This window comes from Strigops habroptila, chromosome 15, assembly GCF_004027225.2.
Source record: "Strigops habroptila isolate Jane chromosome 15, bStrHab1.2.pri, whole genome shotgun sequence".
Classification (NCBI taxonomy): Eukaryota; Metazoa; Chordata; class Aves; order Psittaciformes; family Psittacidae; genus Strigops; species Strigops habroptila.
In genome coordinates this window covers 5549566-5569215 of record NC_044291.2, presented here as the reverse complement: position 1 = coordinate 5569215, position 19650 = coordinate 5549566, and the positions used below count along the sequence as shown (strand labels likewise).

General features: G+C 40.7%; 1 protein-coding gene across 17 annotated transcripts in view; it reads right to left on the bottom strand.

Annotated features, from left to right (window-relative positions):
* FNBP1 (formin binding protein 1) overlaps nt 1–19650 on the bottom strand; it is a 98550-nt gene that overhangs the window by 13487 nt on the left and 65413 nt on the right. For 5 of the 17 annotated variants that reach the window (XR_003994486.1, XM_030507080.1, XM_030507081.1 and 2 more), the window contains exons 8-11: nt 19368–19514; nt 13965–14162; nt 12427–12609; nt 3574–3588 (exon numbers count right to left, since the gene is read on the bottom strand). Coding sequence is in view for 16 of the 17 variants with exons in the window: in XM_030507080.1 (XP_030362940.1) it covers nt 3574–3588; nt 12427–12609; nt 13965–14162; nt 19368–19514 (543 nt within the window). In the remaining variant the exon portion in view is untranslated. The remainder of the gene's footprint in view (nt 1–3573; nt 3589–12426; nt 12610–13964; nt 14163–19367; nt 19515–19650) is intronic. The other 12 variants (XM_032920311.1, XM_030507078.1, XM_030507079.1 and 9 more) reach the window with 6 other exon arrangements.

Sequence of the window (19650 nt, the reverse complement as noted above, 5' to 3'; positions counted from 1 at the left end):
AGTTATTGTCAGGTTTAATTTAAGAGTTCCATTCTCACAGAAAGCTGATCTTTCCTGCCTTCCTCTTCTCTGCCACAGACAGCACACCCATAAAGGCAGTTGTCAGCTTTTACTGCTGTGTCACAGTCACCTCTCTCATGTACACCCTAATTGCTGGCTTGCTCTACATAGTCTGAGTGTTGGTTCAAAACAGTTTATTTCTGCCAGGGCTCTCCTGAACACACCAAGATAACAGAAGCACTTCCTCTGGGATTTTGCGATTTAAAAACATGCTGCTTACTTTCCAGCATCCACCTTCCATGTCAAAGTCTCTCAATTTCTCCTCTCTCACTTGTACTAGTATAGAAATCAGGAGTTACATCAAAGCCATAGAATCAATCCATTTAAAATCACAACTGAAGAAAAAAATCTGAAGACCACAGTGGTTACCTTGGTATGGTCCTGCTTGAAAACCCTTTTTCTGCCTTCAAAATGCTATGCCTCTTCTTGATTGCCTCAATTTGATACAGCAGAGAGATGACACATAAAACACATCCATACTATTTTCTTCAAAGTACCACCTAGTTTTGTCTTGCAAGAAGGCAAGGGGGACAGTTTGGGTGGGCTATACTGAATACACAGCAATACTAACTAGTTGCACCATAAGGGAATGAGGTTCTTGTACATAAACTTGTACAGGTTTTTCTTGTTTTGGTTTCTGCTCATTCCATGTCCCATTTCTAAGGGGGAATACTGGCCTATGGCAGAAAGAAGGGTAAAGCCAGAAAGCTGAGTAACAAAATTCAGTGGCCCATCATCTTGCTGAAAGCTTGTTAGCAGAGTTGCGACATTATTCTTCCTAAAATGCCAGATCCCTCTCCCTGGGGGAGCATGATGTAGTGGACATACTGCCACTAAAGCTGCCCATTAGATCCTTTCAACTCTGCACTGAATGTGCCCCCAGACACTCTTCTCTTTCTTCTGCAATTGCAGAACAAGCTGTTTAGAAAGAAAGAGTGTGTGTGCCAAAGGGTGGAGGACAACTACAGACAGGTCATCTCCTCCTCTGGCCTAACCATCTATAAATAACAGAACAGGCCTAATGAAATTGCTGCTTATTGATTTTCAGTTAAGGTGGCCTTTTAGTTAAAATTAAGCCTTGATCATCTGTCTAATAATACACTTACAATTCCATTTATAAGACAATGAGAAAGCAAATTTAAGACAAATGAAGGAAACAACTGTGGAAGTTACACTGATTCTGAAACTTTAGCCACATGAAGTCCTAGCAGGGCTTACATTACTTGTTGTGCATGGTACCAGAGAGATCTATTTTCATTCATTCTTTAATGATAATATTTTGCACATCACATTAGACAGGAGTGATTCAACATCTTTTACAGATAATCTACACACTGAAGCCATGCAGATCTATTTAAGGCAAAGCATCTGGAGGTAGCTTAGTAAATGAAAAAGCAGTTAGAAGAAAAACTATATAACAGTCTCAGTTCTAAGCAGAAGAGACATATGCTTGAAAATATCCCCAGTTATACATTAGGAGAATGCAAGAGATGTACTCAAACAGATTTGGAAAAGCATCTTCTTTTTGATTCTTCAACTTCATTCAAAAGCCCTACACTGGATTAAATTCAGGATCTTTGCTCACAATGCTTCAGACCAAAGCATTAGTGTTGCATAGAAATGCACGCCCCAGACTAGGAGGTGATCTCACTCAGACTTTATTCCATGCTCAGTAACAGAAGCTACAGTTCCTCCTCCAAAACGAAGAGTCAAGGAGGAATTATTGCACATGCTGGGAACATTCCATGCTCTCAAGCAAAACCACACCTGGGCTACCTCTCAAGTAGTGAACATTGCCTACGTTTCTAGAAATGCTTCAACAGTGAGGTGGAGGGAAACCTGTGCTATTTTTGATGTGCTATCCTAGGACCAGCAGAGCCAGTCTCACTAGATTTCCTTGCATAATCCTGGGATTTAGGATGCAATTGTTCCAAGATGAAGGACTGTGAAAAAAGAGGCCGTGTTAGGACCAGTTTCTGGGCTGAAGCTACACATGGGGAGAACACAAGGTTTATCAGCCCCAGGTTTGGCTCTTTTACAGCTAGGATCTGAGAGGAGATCACAAGCAAGCTGATTTCCTCTGCCTGAGGTACATACGGGTCTCATCCCTCTCTGCGCATCTCATTTGTGCAATTTTTGGGGAAAGGCCATTTATTTGAGGATTATTTATTCCTCTATACAAAGGCTTAGCTCAGATACCCAACACACCAGCACTGTGACCAGGAAAACAACAAATGGAAACCCCTGGTACTGTACTACCAGGACAGTGGCTTGGCAACAGCCAAAAGAACAAGGTTTGGCAGTGAGCTGGACACTTCCATCATTCCTCAGACCTACCACAGGTCTTCAGTGAGAAGCAACATTACTACAAGCCCAAGCAAATCATTGTGCTGACAGAGCAGCAGCAAGACCCAAACCTCCAGAGCTACATACACAAGGGAACTTTCATGGCCTACATGTCTCCTCAGAATAAGCTGCTATGAACAGAGCAGGCCCACAATGATGTATTCAAGAACATATGTGGAGGGGAAAGCAAGCACCTAAAGGCACTAACTGGTGAGGAATAAGGAAACTTTCAAGCTAATGCAGTTACAGCACTACTGCAGGTCTGAAGCTCTCCAAAACTGCAGCTGGTGGCTCCTGCATGCTTGCATGAAGGGGGTCAGCAAACCAGCACATTCTCCTTGTGACTGCACTATCAAAGGGCAAGGGAATATAGACAAGCTGTCAGGAACATATCAAAACGTGGAATATCTCAAGCAATACAGTACCTTGGGTATGAAGTTCAGCAAGTAATTTGCTTTCCCAAGTATGCCCACCCCTTCCCTTTCCAACTCAGTAACGTATTATCTTACCGTCGTTCAAGAAACCTTCCCAGCTGCATCCAAGATAGAATTTAGGATTCATACATATGTATATCTCTCCATTTTTTAATTCAAATCAGACTGAGTTAACCTTGTTGGTTAAGGTTTACAGAACTTCAATTAATGTAATTATTAGTTATTCTGAAGGACTACATAGGGCTGTAAAATGTAGGTGATAATAATGCAGATTTCCAGTAATACCTGGACATGGAAAGCAAACTTTGCAGCTCTGTTACACAAAGACATGCATTTCTCTCTGGAAAAGCTCCAGCAAGCAGAGACCTTTGTGTGTTATCTTCCTTTAAATGCTTTAATGTGTACTTATGCAGTAGCAGAATTACTTGATAGTGTTTTCTACATTTTCATAGCCCTAGATTATAAAAGTGAAAACTAAACTATATATTAGAGTTAATTTTTTAGCAGCTTATTAGAAAGACTGAATTCTGATCACCTCTATTAGACTCCAGACCTGTGTATTCAAATTTATCTGATAAATATCAAAACAAAACAAAAAAAAGGCAAACACAAAGAAGAAACAAATTTAAAGTTAATTTCAGTGTCATGTCATATTGTGGCACAGTGCACATTAGAACATACACAGCAAATGGTGATTAAAACACAGGACAGGCATGCTGTAAATGTTGCTTACCAGCTTGAGAGAAAGCTTCATGTAAAAATTGGAGAGAGAACAGGGTAGGGGGTGGGAGAAAGAGAAAAAACAACAATGCATCAGTAGAAGAGGAACTTTTTCAGACTGATGTTACAATAAAACGACACATAATCCCCTTGCTGTTGGAAGGCAAAATGGGTAACACTAACAGATCTGTGCAAAAGTTCACAAGTGTTATCAGTCAGCTGCCGTTTCCTCACCAGAAAGAGAAATGGAGAAGTGTTGTACCTTTACACATGTGCTTTAGCAAGTGAAAATCTGGCCTGGATTGATTGCCTCAGCTACGACAACAGGGATTTATCTCATTACAGAAACATCTCTGCAATGGAAAAGATCAGGACTTGCAAATCTAGGCAAGTCACTTTAGATCAAAAACATGCTGAAATGCAGTCACAAGCAGCAGCCACTTTATGCAAGGGCTTAAGAGAAGGGGGATAACACCTAAAAAAACTCAGTAAGAGGTAAGAACATCACTCAGCCTCCAGCAGCAAAAGCACAGCGGGATCGCCAGTGATTTCCTAGCTCTCAGGTCTATCTGCAAAGGACAACATCCCTGAAACATCCCTGTTGATCCCACTGCTGTCCAGGCTGCTGCATTTTTGAACAATTAAAAGCAAATACTCAGACGTACTTTGGCCATAGTCAGACAGATCACGACCAAGAAGGAGGGAAAAAAACCCAAACCTCTTTACACCAAATTGATTCTATGACAGCATGGTAAAACATTATTCAGGCTCCTTAAATGATATACATGATCCAATTCTTCACGAGGTACCACATTTCCCGGTGCAGAGCCAAAACATTATCTTCTGGTTGCTCTGGCAAAGTAAGAAGCATAAGCTCACAGAGCCTCTGCAGCAGCACGACTGCCTCTGCCCTGCATCACTTGCACATACGGCCCTGAGCAGCGCTGGAGGCCTCACAAAACTGCTGTGTGAACACATGCAGCTGACCACCAAGGTTACCAAAGCCTCTTCCAGTGTTGCAAGATGTTTTCACAGCTGCAATTCAAAAGGTTTTCCGAGAGATAGGGACACTAACAGTGTGCTCTTCTGTTCCACACCACGGAGCACAAGGTAGCTGCTGTTCAAGATAACAAATCAGTTTTTAAAGGGAGAATCAAGACTACAGCCAGGCTTCTCCTCCAGCAATCTGCACTGTGCCTGTCCTACAGCTCTTTGGGGATAGTTGATAAATGCTCGAACGACGAAAGGAACTTTTAAGTGTATAAATGCACATGCTTGGTGTTAAAGACAGTAGAAATGTAGAAGCTGGAAACTGCCTCTCCCTCCAGGCAACAACCTGTGCTGGCAGACTTCAGAACCTCTTCCCATTTAAGAGCTCTCTAGTATTTTGCTACCAACAGCTCCTGGGTATGGTGCTCTCAGACGCTCTAGTTTTAGCAAAAGCACAGCTCATTAGGATTTGATTTAAAATCAGTAAAGGTGGCTCCACACCTACAGTGGTTTTGACAGCATGATTTGAGAAATATACATTTTAAAAAAACCCAAACGATTCCCATCAGTTACTGGAATTTGTACAGCAACAGATGCCAACCAGCCAAGGAAAACAGATGGCCTTGAAATAGTGAAATACTCCATTTGAGCTGGCGTGCTCAGTGGCAACGCAGTGGTTAAACTTCCCTCTGAAGTTCAGTCCATTAGGAAGTAAACACATGACAATATAATCACAGTGCACTGAAGAAATTCACTCTCGCAGCTCAGAGGCCACTATAAAAACCAAGCAAACCCAATCCATTTGAGAGAATAATCATACAGAAAGGAGAAAGAATGATCTAAAATAGGCAGCTGAAGAAATTCGAGCATCGGCAGCTTTTTTGTTTGCCTAATTGCTTTAGCACTCCTGTGAACTTTAGCATAGACATGATCAGCACAAATTGAGATCCTTGTACATACAGACGGACAAGACTCATGGTGCAGAATAAATATTTACCTATGAAGCACTCTATAAAAGGCACAAATGTATGCTACATGCGCTAGTTGCTAAACACTACTCACTCTAAAGGCACTACATTACTGCGAAGAATCATCTGCATCAAGACTATTCTTTTGCTGTAAATTCAGCAAATTTGAAAGGAATTATAGACACTCTATGCCGAATTCTTATGCTGTTAAGTATGACAAAAATAGAGAACTTATTAATAGCATTTCCAAATAGTACATCAGGGATTGTTATAACCAGTACAAATAACAAAGCAGATCGTAGACTGGAAACAATGAAATGCTGAAATAAGTCATATTCACAGTTTTCCATTTCTGAAATGTATTTATAATTTTACATGACAGTGATTCAGTTTCTAGAAACAAGTAGAAGCAGACTGAAAATAAATCTGCATTAAACACTAAAGAACTACTTTGGCCCACTCTGTTGGGTTTTCACAGCTAGAAACTTGCTCACAGCTCCTGGGAGAACAGGGGCATTTGTTCCCCAAATGGTCAAATAAGTCACATTTCTTCAAAATTAACAAATCCATTTCAAGCTGTCAATTTAAAACAAGTCTAGCTTAGTCTTGAAGGGAAAAAAACGAGCCTAAGAGCCACAAGCTTCAATAACACATGAGAGAGCATGAAAGCCAGCAAGTCCATGTGTTATTGGACAGTCACGGACACTAACCTCACTTACAGAAAATGGGCTGAAATCAATCACTGGACTTCCACACAACCAAGAGGTAATTTTCTTTCTTAGCAGTCCTGTAACAATCTCTCCATGTTCTGTTTTATCCAAATATCAGATTTAGAGGTCACATATCTTGATTCCATGAACTATCATCATTAGAGAGTTCAGGGAAGGTTCCAAAAGCTCCACGAGCAAGGCAGTGTCACTGCACTGCTGCCCATCAGGGGTTGGCTCATGGTGCTCAACTGCATTCATGGAATAACTTAGAATAAACGCCTGGAACCTGTTTGTAGTACTTACTCTGAATTGCACAGGTCCAGCTACTTTAATTTTGCCAATTTCAGCATTTCTAGGAATAGCAGACATATCTTTCCTGCACGTAACACAGTAAGCTGCCACTTGCCTCCTGCCAAATTCTCCTTTTGTCTTTTACCAAGCGCATTTCCACAGCACACTCTAAGGGTGTTGTAAGTGGGGTTAGCGACTGTGTAGCAACTGTATGGGCTGATCACACCATCCGCGGACTTACAACATATTCCCTAGCCTCAAAGGCACACGTGGGTGTCCCTAAAGTCCTCTTCATGAGTTCTTTGTGAATATACAAAGACTGTGTCTGCTGGTGAGTCAGCAAGAGAAAACACATCCGTTACGCTGGAGACGAGCACGGCACCTCTGTGTTTACTGCTTCTACAGCAAAAGACAGCTTTGGCCTTTAACAAGCCTTTAAGTGCAAAGTGGAAGCTTCTTAGATATTAAGAGCTCAGCATTCTCACAAAAATAAGAAGACACAGTGATTTTAGACTCTAGTTTAAACATACAAGTCACAAAACATCTCTTTTTAATGATACCACCCACCAAAAAAATCTTGGTCTTGGCACAGATATATAGACTTAGGTTAGACTACAAGTATTCCCAGGGGCAGGGAAGAGAGCAGGTATGAGAGGGGTGTTTTGTTCGCTGTTTCTGCATGCTCACAGACCAAAGTCCTGATCACTCAGGTAGACCAAGAGCTGAGTGTGGAAGGAGAAGACTGCACAGTGCGGCACAGATGGGATGGCAAGGGAAAACAGCAACTGGTGCAATGGAAATAAAATCGTGTTTTAATGAAGTCAACAACTTCCACTTAAAAGGAAACCACAAAAGTCCCTCCATGTGCCTTATGGAACCATCTGGAGGCTGGAACTTGGATAATGACAGTAATATCTGCATCCCAGCTCCCAGACCCATCCGCTCTGCTTAATCACAACCCGAAGTCTCCGAAGTAAGGGAGAAAAGGACACATCATGTCACACAGAATAATTCAAAGGTGTAAGTTCTACCCCTGGATTTTGTTAGTTCAGAAGTATTGCTCTTTAAATAAAGGTGCTGATGTTACTGCCACTATAGCAATAAAACACAAGAACACAAAATTAACATCAACTAGCAGAATACAGAAGGGGGTTTTTTTTGTCCTGAAAAAGGAATTAGAAAAAGCAGAGCAAGCATAAATGAAATTATAACTTATGTAAGTGGTTCCTCATTTCTTGTACTTTTCTGACTTAAACTTCCCTAAAGAGACACAGTAGAAGCGTTCACTATTTTATTCTGCCTTTTTAAAGAGCTATTAGAAACAGCACTCACAGAACCTGTGTAAAAGAGACTGGTTTTGTCCCCCTTCTATTTCTGATCCACGATAAGTGCTGTAACAGTTTCACGGTATTCCCTATAATGGACATTTCTGCTGTTGAGGTTAGAAGAAAGAAGCTTTGAGGAGAACACAAAAAACGTGATTAGAAAACCAGAGACACTGACAAGAGTCAGCACCTAAATACTTTATTTATTATTTATTTTTAACAGACTAGGATTTCATATTGGCAGTGAGCACTGATACTGGTATTGGTGCCTCTACACTAACCTTGCATCTGTTGTAAATTGTTCAGGCATCTGCTTCCTTCCATGAAAACAAGATTCATTGGGTTTTTGGTTTGGAAGCAAAATTAAAACCAGAGCAGGCACAGGACAGATCATTACTAATTATATAATTCATTTCAACAGTCACCAGTGATTTTTCCACTTCAGCTTCACAATTTCTCTTTCCAAATGCAACGTTAGATGCTAACCTGAAATTTTATAAGGAAATTACTAAAACATACTGTCTCTTCAGACACGTTCGGATCTCAAAGATGTCATGGGAATCCATTCACTTGTTGTGTTTCAAGGATCAATTACAACGTGCAGTTCTGCTGCTGGCATTTCACCAGGCAAGCTCTTAGTATCTACTGCACTTGTTCACATTAAGGAGCTCATTTTCTTTCACTTATTGCTTAAGCCAGTGCAAAAAAGGAGTATGATCCAGTTTCCTCTGATATAAACGAACCGTTACCTTGGCTTTTGTAGCAGTGAAGAGGTCAGTTATCAACAAAGCCAGGGATGACCTGCAGGATAATTTGGTTGAATACTCTAAAATACTACTTTCAATGCCTTGTGGCCACCTCTCCTGCAAGGTGTCCAGCTGGAGGGGAATTCTGCCTCTGAACAAAACCAGCAGTGCAGAGACAGCATTCTGAGCAAATGAAATTATTCACTGTCCAAAGCTCTGTTACACTGTGCTGTCCTGCTGGCTCCCTGCACGACCTTTCCAAGAGCTGCTTCTCTGATGTACTTCTGTACAGAGCAAATGTTCTTCCGTGTACAGGACAGTTTCTCCTCTCTGTCCTCCTAATTTCTTTGGTAACATCCAATCCAGTACTTGTAACATTGCTGCTCGTGCTCCTGAACAAAATTCAGATGCTTTTGGATTTGACAGGGGGATGGTGAAGAACTGAGAAAATGAAATCTCATAAAACTTCATATGGTAAAAGCAGAACTAACAGTATTGTCTAGCTGTGCTGAATATCAAGGAGGACGTATGAACCACATCAGCTGAAACAAATGCCAACCACTCACTTTTCATCTGATAAATTAACAGGATTTGGAAGTGATTCTTGATTTATTTTCTAACTGGTTAGAATTACTTCATTTTTAACAGTCATATAGCACATTCATGATCTTTTAGTCTGACCATTTGTATGACACAAATCACCAAGGACCTATGAAATAGGAACTTGACACGTTTTCAAATCAGACAGAGCAAGCTGCCAGAGGTTTGCAGCCTCTCCTACTCTGTGTTTCTACATGAACCAAGTGGCCTGGATTAGCCCCTTTGGAAAAAGAGACCATCTGAACACTGTCCTCCAACTCCATAGGATGAGTCAGGCAGGAAAAGTATTTACATACAAACATCTTAGTAGCTAACAGGGGAAGGAAATGAACTAGAAAGAGAACATAGCGAAAGGTTTAAATGAAGATTTAGCAATAGCTTTTCCTTGCACATTTGCAATGAACTTGTCAGCAGAAACTTGCGGGATTTCCAGAGACGACTAAAGGAAATTGTTCTCATTGTTTCACCTTTCAAACCAATATGGTATGCAGAATTTAAGACTCACTTGGACTTCTCATATAGTTAATAAGTAAAATAATGGCCTTTCGTCAGGAAATATTAAAAGCAAATAGTTACAATTGCTTTTATATGGCCAAATACTCACTAAATAAGAATTTGTACATTTGAAATACACACTTGTGAAGCACCCATGGAACTGCAAACTAGTATTTTCAAATCAAGTTTGAAATATTCAGCACTCTTTTCAATATTCTGTTCTGTGAATGGCACTATTGGAGCACTAGATCACAACACAAACCCTCACCTTCAGCACGACCTTTCTCTCCAAACAGTCTTGGTGCCACGTGCCCACCAAGACAGCCACTACCTGGCACATCCTCCGGGTCTGCTGCTGCAGAAGCAGAACTGAAAGACTTGTCTCCCCCCATAAAAGCCACTGAGAGAAGATGCTCTGAGCTAAACTGCAACTGAGGGAAAGAGGTACGTTTACAGAAGCTGCCTTTGGACAACTTAGAAACTTCCCGCTTCCCCAGTGAAATGTGATGGTTTTAGGTTCTGAAAGTCCCATCGAATGGCAATTCCCTAGGAAAGAACTGAAAACCACTCGGTATAAAACATCTTTTTTCCATGTACTGTCTGTAACCAGATGAGACAATGTTGTTTACAGCAGTGTTCTCAATTCTTTGTAACTAACCACTGCAGTTCCCCACTGAAATCAGCTCTACTTTTATACAGCTCCAGCCCTAAATGTCACTGCAGTCCCTGGAGCAGAATTTGGGCTTTTTAAAGTAGTCACTTCCCTGCTGTTAGTGTCTGCTCTGAAACACCTTCTAAAACACTGAACACTTGTGTCTCCTTCCTGTAATTTTTATAGGAGGAAATAATTCTAAGGACCTTAACCCAGGAGTCAAAGCCCTGCTATGCCAGCATTTTTTAAGCACAACTGCACCATGTGCAAGCTTCTGGGGAGATAAAAGTAATCTTTTTGTTTGAAAAATGGAGTATTTTATCTCAGGAACCTGTCAGTGCTTACGAAAATGACCAGAGAGAACATTTAACACAAACACTTCAACATGGGTTTACCAACGTAGCCACAGCTGCTGTCAGCAACAGAGCAGCTGACCTAGGAAAATTGAGGGCACATTTCCTACGCTATCAGCAGGAAGGGAGACAGGGACATTGAACTTAGACCAGTGGTGATGTGTCACAAGATGTTGATCTAGACCCAGGTGAATCCCCAAGGTCAGCCACAGAGGCTTTCAGTTTCTTTGCATCATACAATGCCTAAACCAGCAGTGACAGGAGAAAAACCCAAACCCTGATCCCTCAGAACATCTCAGTTTTGGAGCCTGCCTGGACTGATAAAGCTTTTGCACACAGAACATAACAAACTCTGTGCATCGTAGCACTGGGAAGTGAAAGTTGGTTCAGAAACCAACAAAGTCTGTGGACTTCATGGGAAATGCCCAGAACGAATCTATCTGGCCTACAATTCTGCATGCTGATGTGTGTAGGGAAGGACCATGAACTTGACCATTTTTTCCCTGGCTTTGCTACAGTTCATCATAAAGTTCAGCAAACTCTCAGTTAATGTCTTCCCTCCACTGTTTGCAAGAATGGCAGCTATTACAAGGTTTTCAACTGTGTACTTTAGCAAAGATATTTCATTGGCATTTAAAGTGTAAAGAATAAAAACTGTGGAAAATAACATTTAAAACTAATTAGAAAGAAGTTAAAAAGCATGGCAGGAATTCAGTTTTTCTGTGGACACTTTAAACACTGTTTAACCCACACTGTCTGCTCAAGGAGGCCCAAAGGCAGATGTGACGCACTTGTGGAGAAGCAGGATTTCTTTGGCTCTCTACAGGAATCAAATCCAACCTTCCTTTCTTATTGAAACTTCACGCTACAGGACGTGGTTAAGGTCCTTGAGAAGAACAGCCGCAAAGATTTAGAGCCAACTGTAATGGAGGCAGCTGCAGGGGACATTAAATTCAGTCCCCCCCAAATCTCCATCCACATGGCAGCCCTGGCTTAACACACACATGTACCATATGAACAATTTATTACCACCTAGAACTGGTTCATCTTTCACATGATATCATAAGACTCGGACTGACTAAGCAAGCTAACATTTCAGCACTTGAAGCATGAGCTGACTCCAAGTATCTGGATCAGAAGTTGCTCATAGAAGCGTACTTGGTCATAAAATACAGGGGAGTCATCTTCCTACTACAGCAGTAAGAGGTGTCACATCATTTCAGGGAAATGCCCGAATTTGCACCAACTGCAGTTGGAATTATTTTCCTAATTTACTCTCCTTCTCCTGAATCCACCCTGCAGAGAGGAAAACCTTCTCACATTAAGGCAGACAACATGCAGCAGCAGGAACAGAGTAAACCTCTGCATGCTGCTCTTCCAAATCTACTCTACCACAGATGTATGTGGCTACTAAATAAACGACTTTGATTTCTACATGAGTATCACAGTGTTTAGCTCTTCCTTCCACACTTTGGACAATCCCTCCTCCCCTAAAAACCCGAATGGGTCATTTCCATCAGCAACTGTACTTTTTGTGGTTTCATTGTGGGGGTTTTGACTACAGATGGCTTTACAGGTTGGGATTCCTTGGATTTGTCTGCATGTTATGATAAAACACAATGGATTCATTCACAAAACAAAACAAGTTTTTACATAACAGAACGTGCAATAAAAGCGCAAGAAAGAAAGAAAGGAGAAAGAAAAAGAGAGAGAGAGGTATCCAGAGGAGAACTTACCCCACGCTTTAGGCTCCTGAAGCAGTGGATTTTGGGTTTGGAGGTCATGAACTCGTTGAAGCGATGGGAGAGGGGTTCCTTTTGCTGCTTGGGAGACTGGGGGCCGTTGGGAACAGCAGAGGGTGAGGCAGAGGCAGGGGGAGGAGGAGGGGGCTGATGGGGGGATGTTAAAAGGGACATAAGCTACGTATAAGAGATGGAGAAGTGATAGAATAAAAACCAAAATAAAAGGATAAAACACAAAACGAAAATAAGCATCAAAACCAATATTTGAAATCCAGAGAAAAAAACAATTAAATAATTAAATATTAAAGGCCATGGTTCAAAAGAGGGGGGAAAGCAGTATTTAAAGTTGTGTTAAATGAAGAATGTGATAAATGAAAGTTTTAGTAAGTGATGCAACAGAAGAGTAACGCAGAAGTATTTTGACAGGAAGCTCATGCAGACTCTTCCATGCAGTGCTATCCCCATAAATTGCCCTGTTCTGCTCTGTGGACAGCTCGGAATAATGCATATGGATAGAGCTTTCAAATACCTGAATTTAAATGGATCAGATAAGGAAGGTACCTTAGTGCCCAGTAGCGTTTCTATTATCTGGAAAACAACAAACCACATTCCTTCCTGCTTCCAAATCATACCTCAGCAATGTGCATCACACTTCACTTTCACAAATGATTCTACGAATTTGCTCAGGAGTTAGTCCTGGGTTTTGGTTCTGGCTACACTGATGTAAGCACCAGAAAGCCAAGTTCTCTCTTAAACCAGAACAACAGGAATGACCCATTTGAACACGTAGACTTTTCGACTGTAATTAGAAGTGGTTTGGTCAGGCTCAGAGCAAGGGTGAGATCCAAACAACAAAGCAACTCTGGGCTTCCATCAGTGTTACTGAAAACTGATTCAGTCCATTCACCCTGACACATTCTGGTAACCCCAGAAAAATGCTGCCATGCATTATGGTGTAAAATATGACAGTGAAATGAAAAAGGTTTAATGGATACATCAGTTAATATGGTCTTTTAAAAAGTCAACTGCTCAGTTAGTTATGCTCTATTAGTTGTGCTTAAGAAGAATGAATTGTAGCAATTCCTTGTTCCCAGCCACCCAACTGCTGAACCCAGTGCACAGACTGAAAAGATAACGCAAATGAAAAGCCAAGGAGAGTTTTAGAAGTGTCAAAACAGTAATGCCACATTAAAGCTTCCCAAAACAAGGTTAGTTTGCACACATGGCACTAGGTAAGTGGTATACAAGTCCTTCTCTGAGTTAGGAGCAGAAATGGACCATGGCAGAGACGTGACAACTAAAGTTAAATTAATACAAAAACTGCAACATAATTAAAGAAATTCTACAAGAAAAAAAAATTAAAGATATAAAGAAACCAAAGACTCCAGCAAACACCATATTAAGACATCAGTTATTTACTTTCTGAATCTCAAATTCTCTTTAAAAAGCTGTAATTGCCAGGGTTACTAGACAAGACAGAAGTTACTGACTATACACATACTAGTATCAAGCTCAGGTTTGCAATTCAGTACCTTATTTTTCTTGATGAATGGCCATAACTTGCCCTTGGATTTGCCACCGAACTTCGGCTCAGACTTCCCATCCCCTCTGGAGTTGGAAAGGCTGGATTCCGAGACAGTCCGCTTCATTGGCTGCGTGAAATCCTCAAATTCAACGTCTCCCGGGGGCTCGAACCCTGATTTAAAGGCTTCTATTACCAGCTGGGAATCCTGGAATGGGACAGATCCAGAACAAGTGTGAATATCTCAGGTGAGGGCTGTCATCACATTGGTGGCATGGAAAAACAGTACAAGGACAAGAAGGTTTGTCTGTGCAGGAACCAACCCTCACAGTGATGAGACTTACTCCTGGAGCCCAGGATCAATACAAGGTTCTCCATCTTTTGCTCCAAGATCAAAGGCACTTTTCTTGGACCTATTTTCACCACCATGATGTGCTTTAAAAAAAGCTGACCCAGGCAGAGCACAGCGTCCTACCAAAACAAGGCACCCTAATGTGTAAAATTTAATGCTCCCAGATACTAAAGTGAGAAATGCAGTTAAGAACACAACCACCACCCCAGACAGAACAGTTTCTAACCTATGTCAGTCAATGCATTACAAGTAGGAACATAAATGGCTACAGTCTCAGTTTCATAATAGATCTCTAAATAAACAACCAATCCATAGAATTAAAGTAGGTGAGCTTTAGCCTCAGATAGTCCATCATTCTCATTATGAAACTCTAATCCATTTTGCAAAGATATTGCTGAGACCAGTCATTACCCAAAATATCAACAAATGAGAAGCAGAGGACTATGGTCTATTTAGGAAAATATATAATACATAGCTGTCATTAAAGACAGGTCATTGTAGTTACCTAAAGGTGATGCTTACGAAGAGTAAACTCAAGTCTCCTCACTCCAACCTTCCACTGAGCTGCACAACCCCTGGGTCTGACCATGACCCAGCAATAGTTTCATTCCCCTTGTTTCATTTCCAACACAAACATCAAAATTCTGATACAAACACCTTTAAAAGGTTTTTTCATGTCTACTGATGAAAATTATTAAGAGCTTATTATTAACTCTACTGACTAGAAATGCAGTCACGCTTCAGAAACTGAATAGATAAAACTGAAGTGACTCACAACAAAGATTTAAGGTATAGAACTGCTGGGCATGCAGCTGTAAGCAAACCAGTGGAAAATCCCAATCAATACTCCTATATAAAGCAGCTCTTGAGTGATCACACTGCCACAAGGTGACAAGCTGGTGCTTGTGAACTCAGCTACAGCTAATGGCAGGAGTTTCTCTCACAAACTTTACCTAACAAACTGAGCAGTCCAAGGTCATTCAAGCAGCCCGACACCTTGGAGCTCCAGGCACTGTCAATAAAGCCACGTTCCCTTTTGGCACTACTAGGAGTGCTAGATGCAAGGCAGCCACATACTGGTTGTACACCGTGTACAATGGGTTTGCTCCTCTTTTTTTGACAGAGAAAAGAAAAAGTAAATCAAGGCAAGAACAATACATAGCACTCTTCGTAGTGAGGTCTATAATTAATTATACATAAGCTCACACTCAGACCTCAGCTTGCCAAATGCATTTAAGTCTAATGGACTCCCCAAAAAATATTTTAACATACTTCTCATCTACTTGACTTTGTGGCAAAAGACTTTATGTTATACTGCTCTAACAGTTTTCTCCTAAGATCATTAGAGAAACTGTGCCATAGCACACAAATCTCTAGAGAAGCATCACCATCCTGTTCAGATAAAAAAGATAAGCTTGTTTCTTTGAGGGCATCTCACAGATTCTGCTTATGGCTGTAGGTAAAACGCTATTCATGAGAAATCTAGTGGGATATAAACATATCCAGAGGCCAGGCTGAGTTGAGCAAAACACAGATGCAGCAAAAGCTTTGCAAAAGTCTTCATGGGATTATGAAGGAAATGAAGGTTTAAGATCCTCAACCTGTCAGGCACACTGTGAAACTCCTACACAACTTTTAGGGAGGTAGAACAGCACTTTCCATTATCTCATTCTAGTCTGACATGAAAACTTCCTGAGATCTAAACATTTGGAGAGATTTTTAATCTCCGTGAAAGCAAGTTGAAGAAGTAAGAGAAGAGACTATAATCATACACAAGATTGTATTAAACACCCTATTGGTACTTTATCCTATACATGCAGCTTTTCATTTTTTATCTCTTAATTTTACAGTGTTCTTTCCATTTAGCCAAAACATCCTTCCACTACAATGGAGTTAAAAATAACCAGCATGCTCCATATATCACAGAGATAATGTCATAACAGGAACTCCATAACAGGAGTTCCATAACAAAGGAAGTCCATAACAAATTAATTTTATCTGCTGCTAGAGCCTTCTGAAGCAAGTTCTGCACAGGTTCACCTTGCAGTCACTACAGCTTACCCTTGCAACATGACCTCTGAGTTGTCAGAGCTGTTACAAACAGGACAGGAAAGAGAAGCATATTTATAATGGCATTAGAAACACAGGGCTAACCAGTATTCCCAGCTAAATCCAGACAGTTTCTATTACTATTAGCGGGAATTCTATACTCTTCAGTGAGAGCATAAGGCAATTCTATTAACACAGTTGCAAAGTCACTTACTAAGCCTGAAAGATGGGCTGTTTTGCAAGCAGGCATGAGGCTTCGTAGTATTTAAGCTGCAGAATATGTAGACAGTATTAAATCTGTCCCATAGATCATTCTGGTTCTTAATACTATCCAATGAAACAGGGGCCCTGGAAGAAAAGTGATCTTCCAGAATCCTTTAGCATCTACAGACAGAGGGAACACAGAGCTGGCCATGGAAAGGAAGCCTGTTAGCAGTCTGCACTTCCAGAGTTTTAAAATCCCTATAGAAATACATCCTTCCTTACTATTGTACTAAACAATTCTCATGCTAGAAATCACAGTGGTTCACAGGTATCACTGGAACCCTACCTTCATAGACCAGTGTTTGTAATAAACCTACCCAAAGCTAAAATCTCATTATCAAAAAGCTCCAAGATACCTACATGAACTGCAAAGTTCTGCTGCTCTTTTCTTTTTCCTTTATAAACAGTTAATGCCTTACAATCAGCTGGTAATATTTTACTGACAGCAAAAAAAGCTGCAGAACTTGCAGTTTCTTACATCCTTTCAGCCAGAGTTGACATTTGGTACATGAGATCACTGGAATTGGTGTTTTCTCTGATATCATTTTCCTTCTTTTCTCACCAATACATCTGCTATATTAGCTCTGGTTGTTCCATTTAATGCCCTGGTTTCTGAAGTTACTGCACAAAAACCAGAGCTTTCATTTAATCTCTCCCCTTCTTCAGTAACTCTGTATGTGAGAGCTGGGTAGAAAAAGGGAAATTAAAACCAAAGAATACCAAGAGCTAAATAAGAATTCCAAATGCATCGCTGCCTTCTGTCAGTGTCACAGTGTCTGACCTTATACATTGCGAGTTTGGTGATACTGTACTTTTGTTTATGATTAGCAGATCCTGGAGATCTCCTCCCAGCTGGGAAACACATGTCTGTGTGGGCCAGAGTTTCACACAAAGCTTTTCCTGCTCAGCAGGCTCTTGGTTTTGCTCACCATTGTACTGGCTGTATTATCACCAGCTGTCCTTGAATTCAACTTTCCTGGAATCTGACCTCATTTTCAAGGCTGACTAAAGCACAGATCGAGTTGATTTTCCTAGGCAAAGTTTCTCAAGTTTGAAAAGACGAGTGAGTCAAGGAGACAACCTCCAATTTGAATCTTTCCAGGAAAAAGAGAAACTTTCCTGATGGGACCCTAAGAGGGCCCAAACTTGTCTCTTAGGAATGTTAAGGGGTGAGATGGGTCTGCTGGAACGCTGTGCATTAGTGGCAAAAGCAGTATATTATATGCAAATACAGAAAATGCAGCTTTTAAATTGCTGTGTGCACCTATGACCATCTTTATAAAGCAGAAGGACCTGCCGTTCTGGAGATGAAAAAAGTAATCCTTGATGATATTTAACAAGACATAACCCTTTATAGACAGAACTGTTTTCCAGCCAAACCATCCTAAACCCTTTGTTATTGTTCAGATATAACAAATTTGGCTAAATACGTTTTTGGTAGCATGGTGTTTACAGGAGATCAATGCTCAAAGCCACCATTTTCTACGATATACTGGTGCACAAGAGCCATCAATCTGACTTGTCTGTGTGCAAGAGAGTAACTGGAACATAGAATTCACAGTGATTCAAACACCCACCTTAAGCTCTGTGTGTGTTTCACTAAGAGCTCACTTGAAGATTCAAGCAGAGTGTAGGTTTAGGTATGAATCTCCCCAATACGATTTCAGTACCAAAAGCTGTACCTCAAGAAGTGTATGTTGTTCTAACATAGGAATCTGTGCCCCAAATCCCCTTCTCCCACCCTGGAAGGGTAATTTTCAGATTCTTTACTTTCCTAAGCTGCTCTCTGAGAGAGCAATTGCTGAGCAGACAGCAGCAGATTCATTTCAGAACTTCAGCCTCAGGGTTATGCTGCCAATTAATGGCAGTCTCCAGGCTCTGGGCACTGAATAGCTCCGAAAAGATTCCAGTGAAAGAGACGTATGGGAAATGTGAACAGCCAGCAAGACACATGCTGTTTGTATTTGAAGCACTAATGTGATCCATGAGAAGGGCTGAAAGAGCAAGAAGAGACTTCATTTACAAAGGGAGCACATCATTCTGAAAACAAAATAGAAAACACATTTGCCCTTGTGGTAACTGTACATCAGGAAGCTCAACTGAACTCTCTATCAGCCTTTTTATCAGGAAGGCTTCTTTTTACTCCTACAGTGATGTCCAGAAATGAAGATTTATGAGAGCTCATTTACAGATTGCTAGCATACCTCGACTCTGCAAAGAAAGACCTTACAGTAAAGCAGACGGTTTGAGAGTTGTTTGCAATAATTTATGTAGCCAATACTTTAAATACCTCCATTATTTAAATACCTCCATTATTGGAATGAAGACAGTTCTGCAACATTCACTTTCTGACTATAAGACATAGAACCCTCTGAATAAGAACTGGTGATGATTAGTTATCTGGAATTATGTCCACCATCTTCCTTATTCTACACAGAAGCCTGTTTTTCAATTACAGCATTTCAAAAGGGAATTATCCTTGTAATAGGAGAAAATATTGCTGAAAGGGAAAAAAAAAAGTTGAAAAATAACCAGTGTTGCAGTAGAAGCATTTTCTGGGTGTTAAGAAGATTTAGGAAATAATCTGAGCACATCCTGCCTCAGACAAAGTAGCTTGGGACGAGAAGCTGTGCTTTGTTTTAGTTCTATTTCTATAAAGCTCCTGTTTAGCAGCCTGGACCCAGGATTGAAGTCTCCATATGTAAGTGATCAATAGTAAAGATGAAAATCAACAATCTAAACACTTACATTCTTGTGATCAATTGATTCTGCAGCCTTTGTTATTTCATCCAGACACTTCCCAATGATAGGGATCACTTGGCGGTCGACCTCTGCGAAAGTTTTCATGGATTCACCTATCCTCACAATTCTTCTTTCCTCCATCTCTTGTATTTTCTAAAACATTACATTTCATTCAGATCAAATATCAATATTAACTTCACAGTTTCAACCAATTTTTCTACCCAGCATGCTTTAAAGTTTATGGTTTAAACATATTTAAGAACAAACTAGAGCAACCGTTATCTCAAGA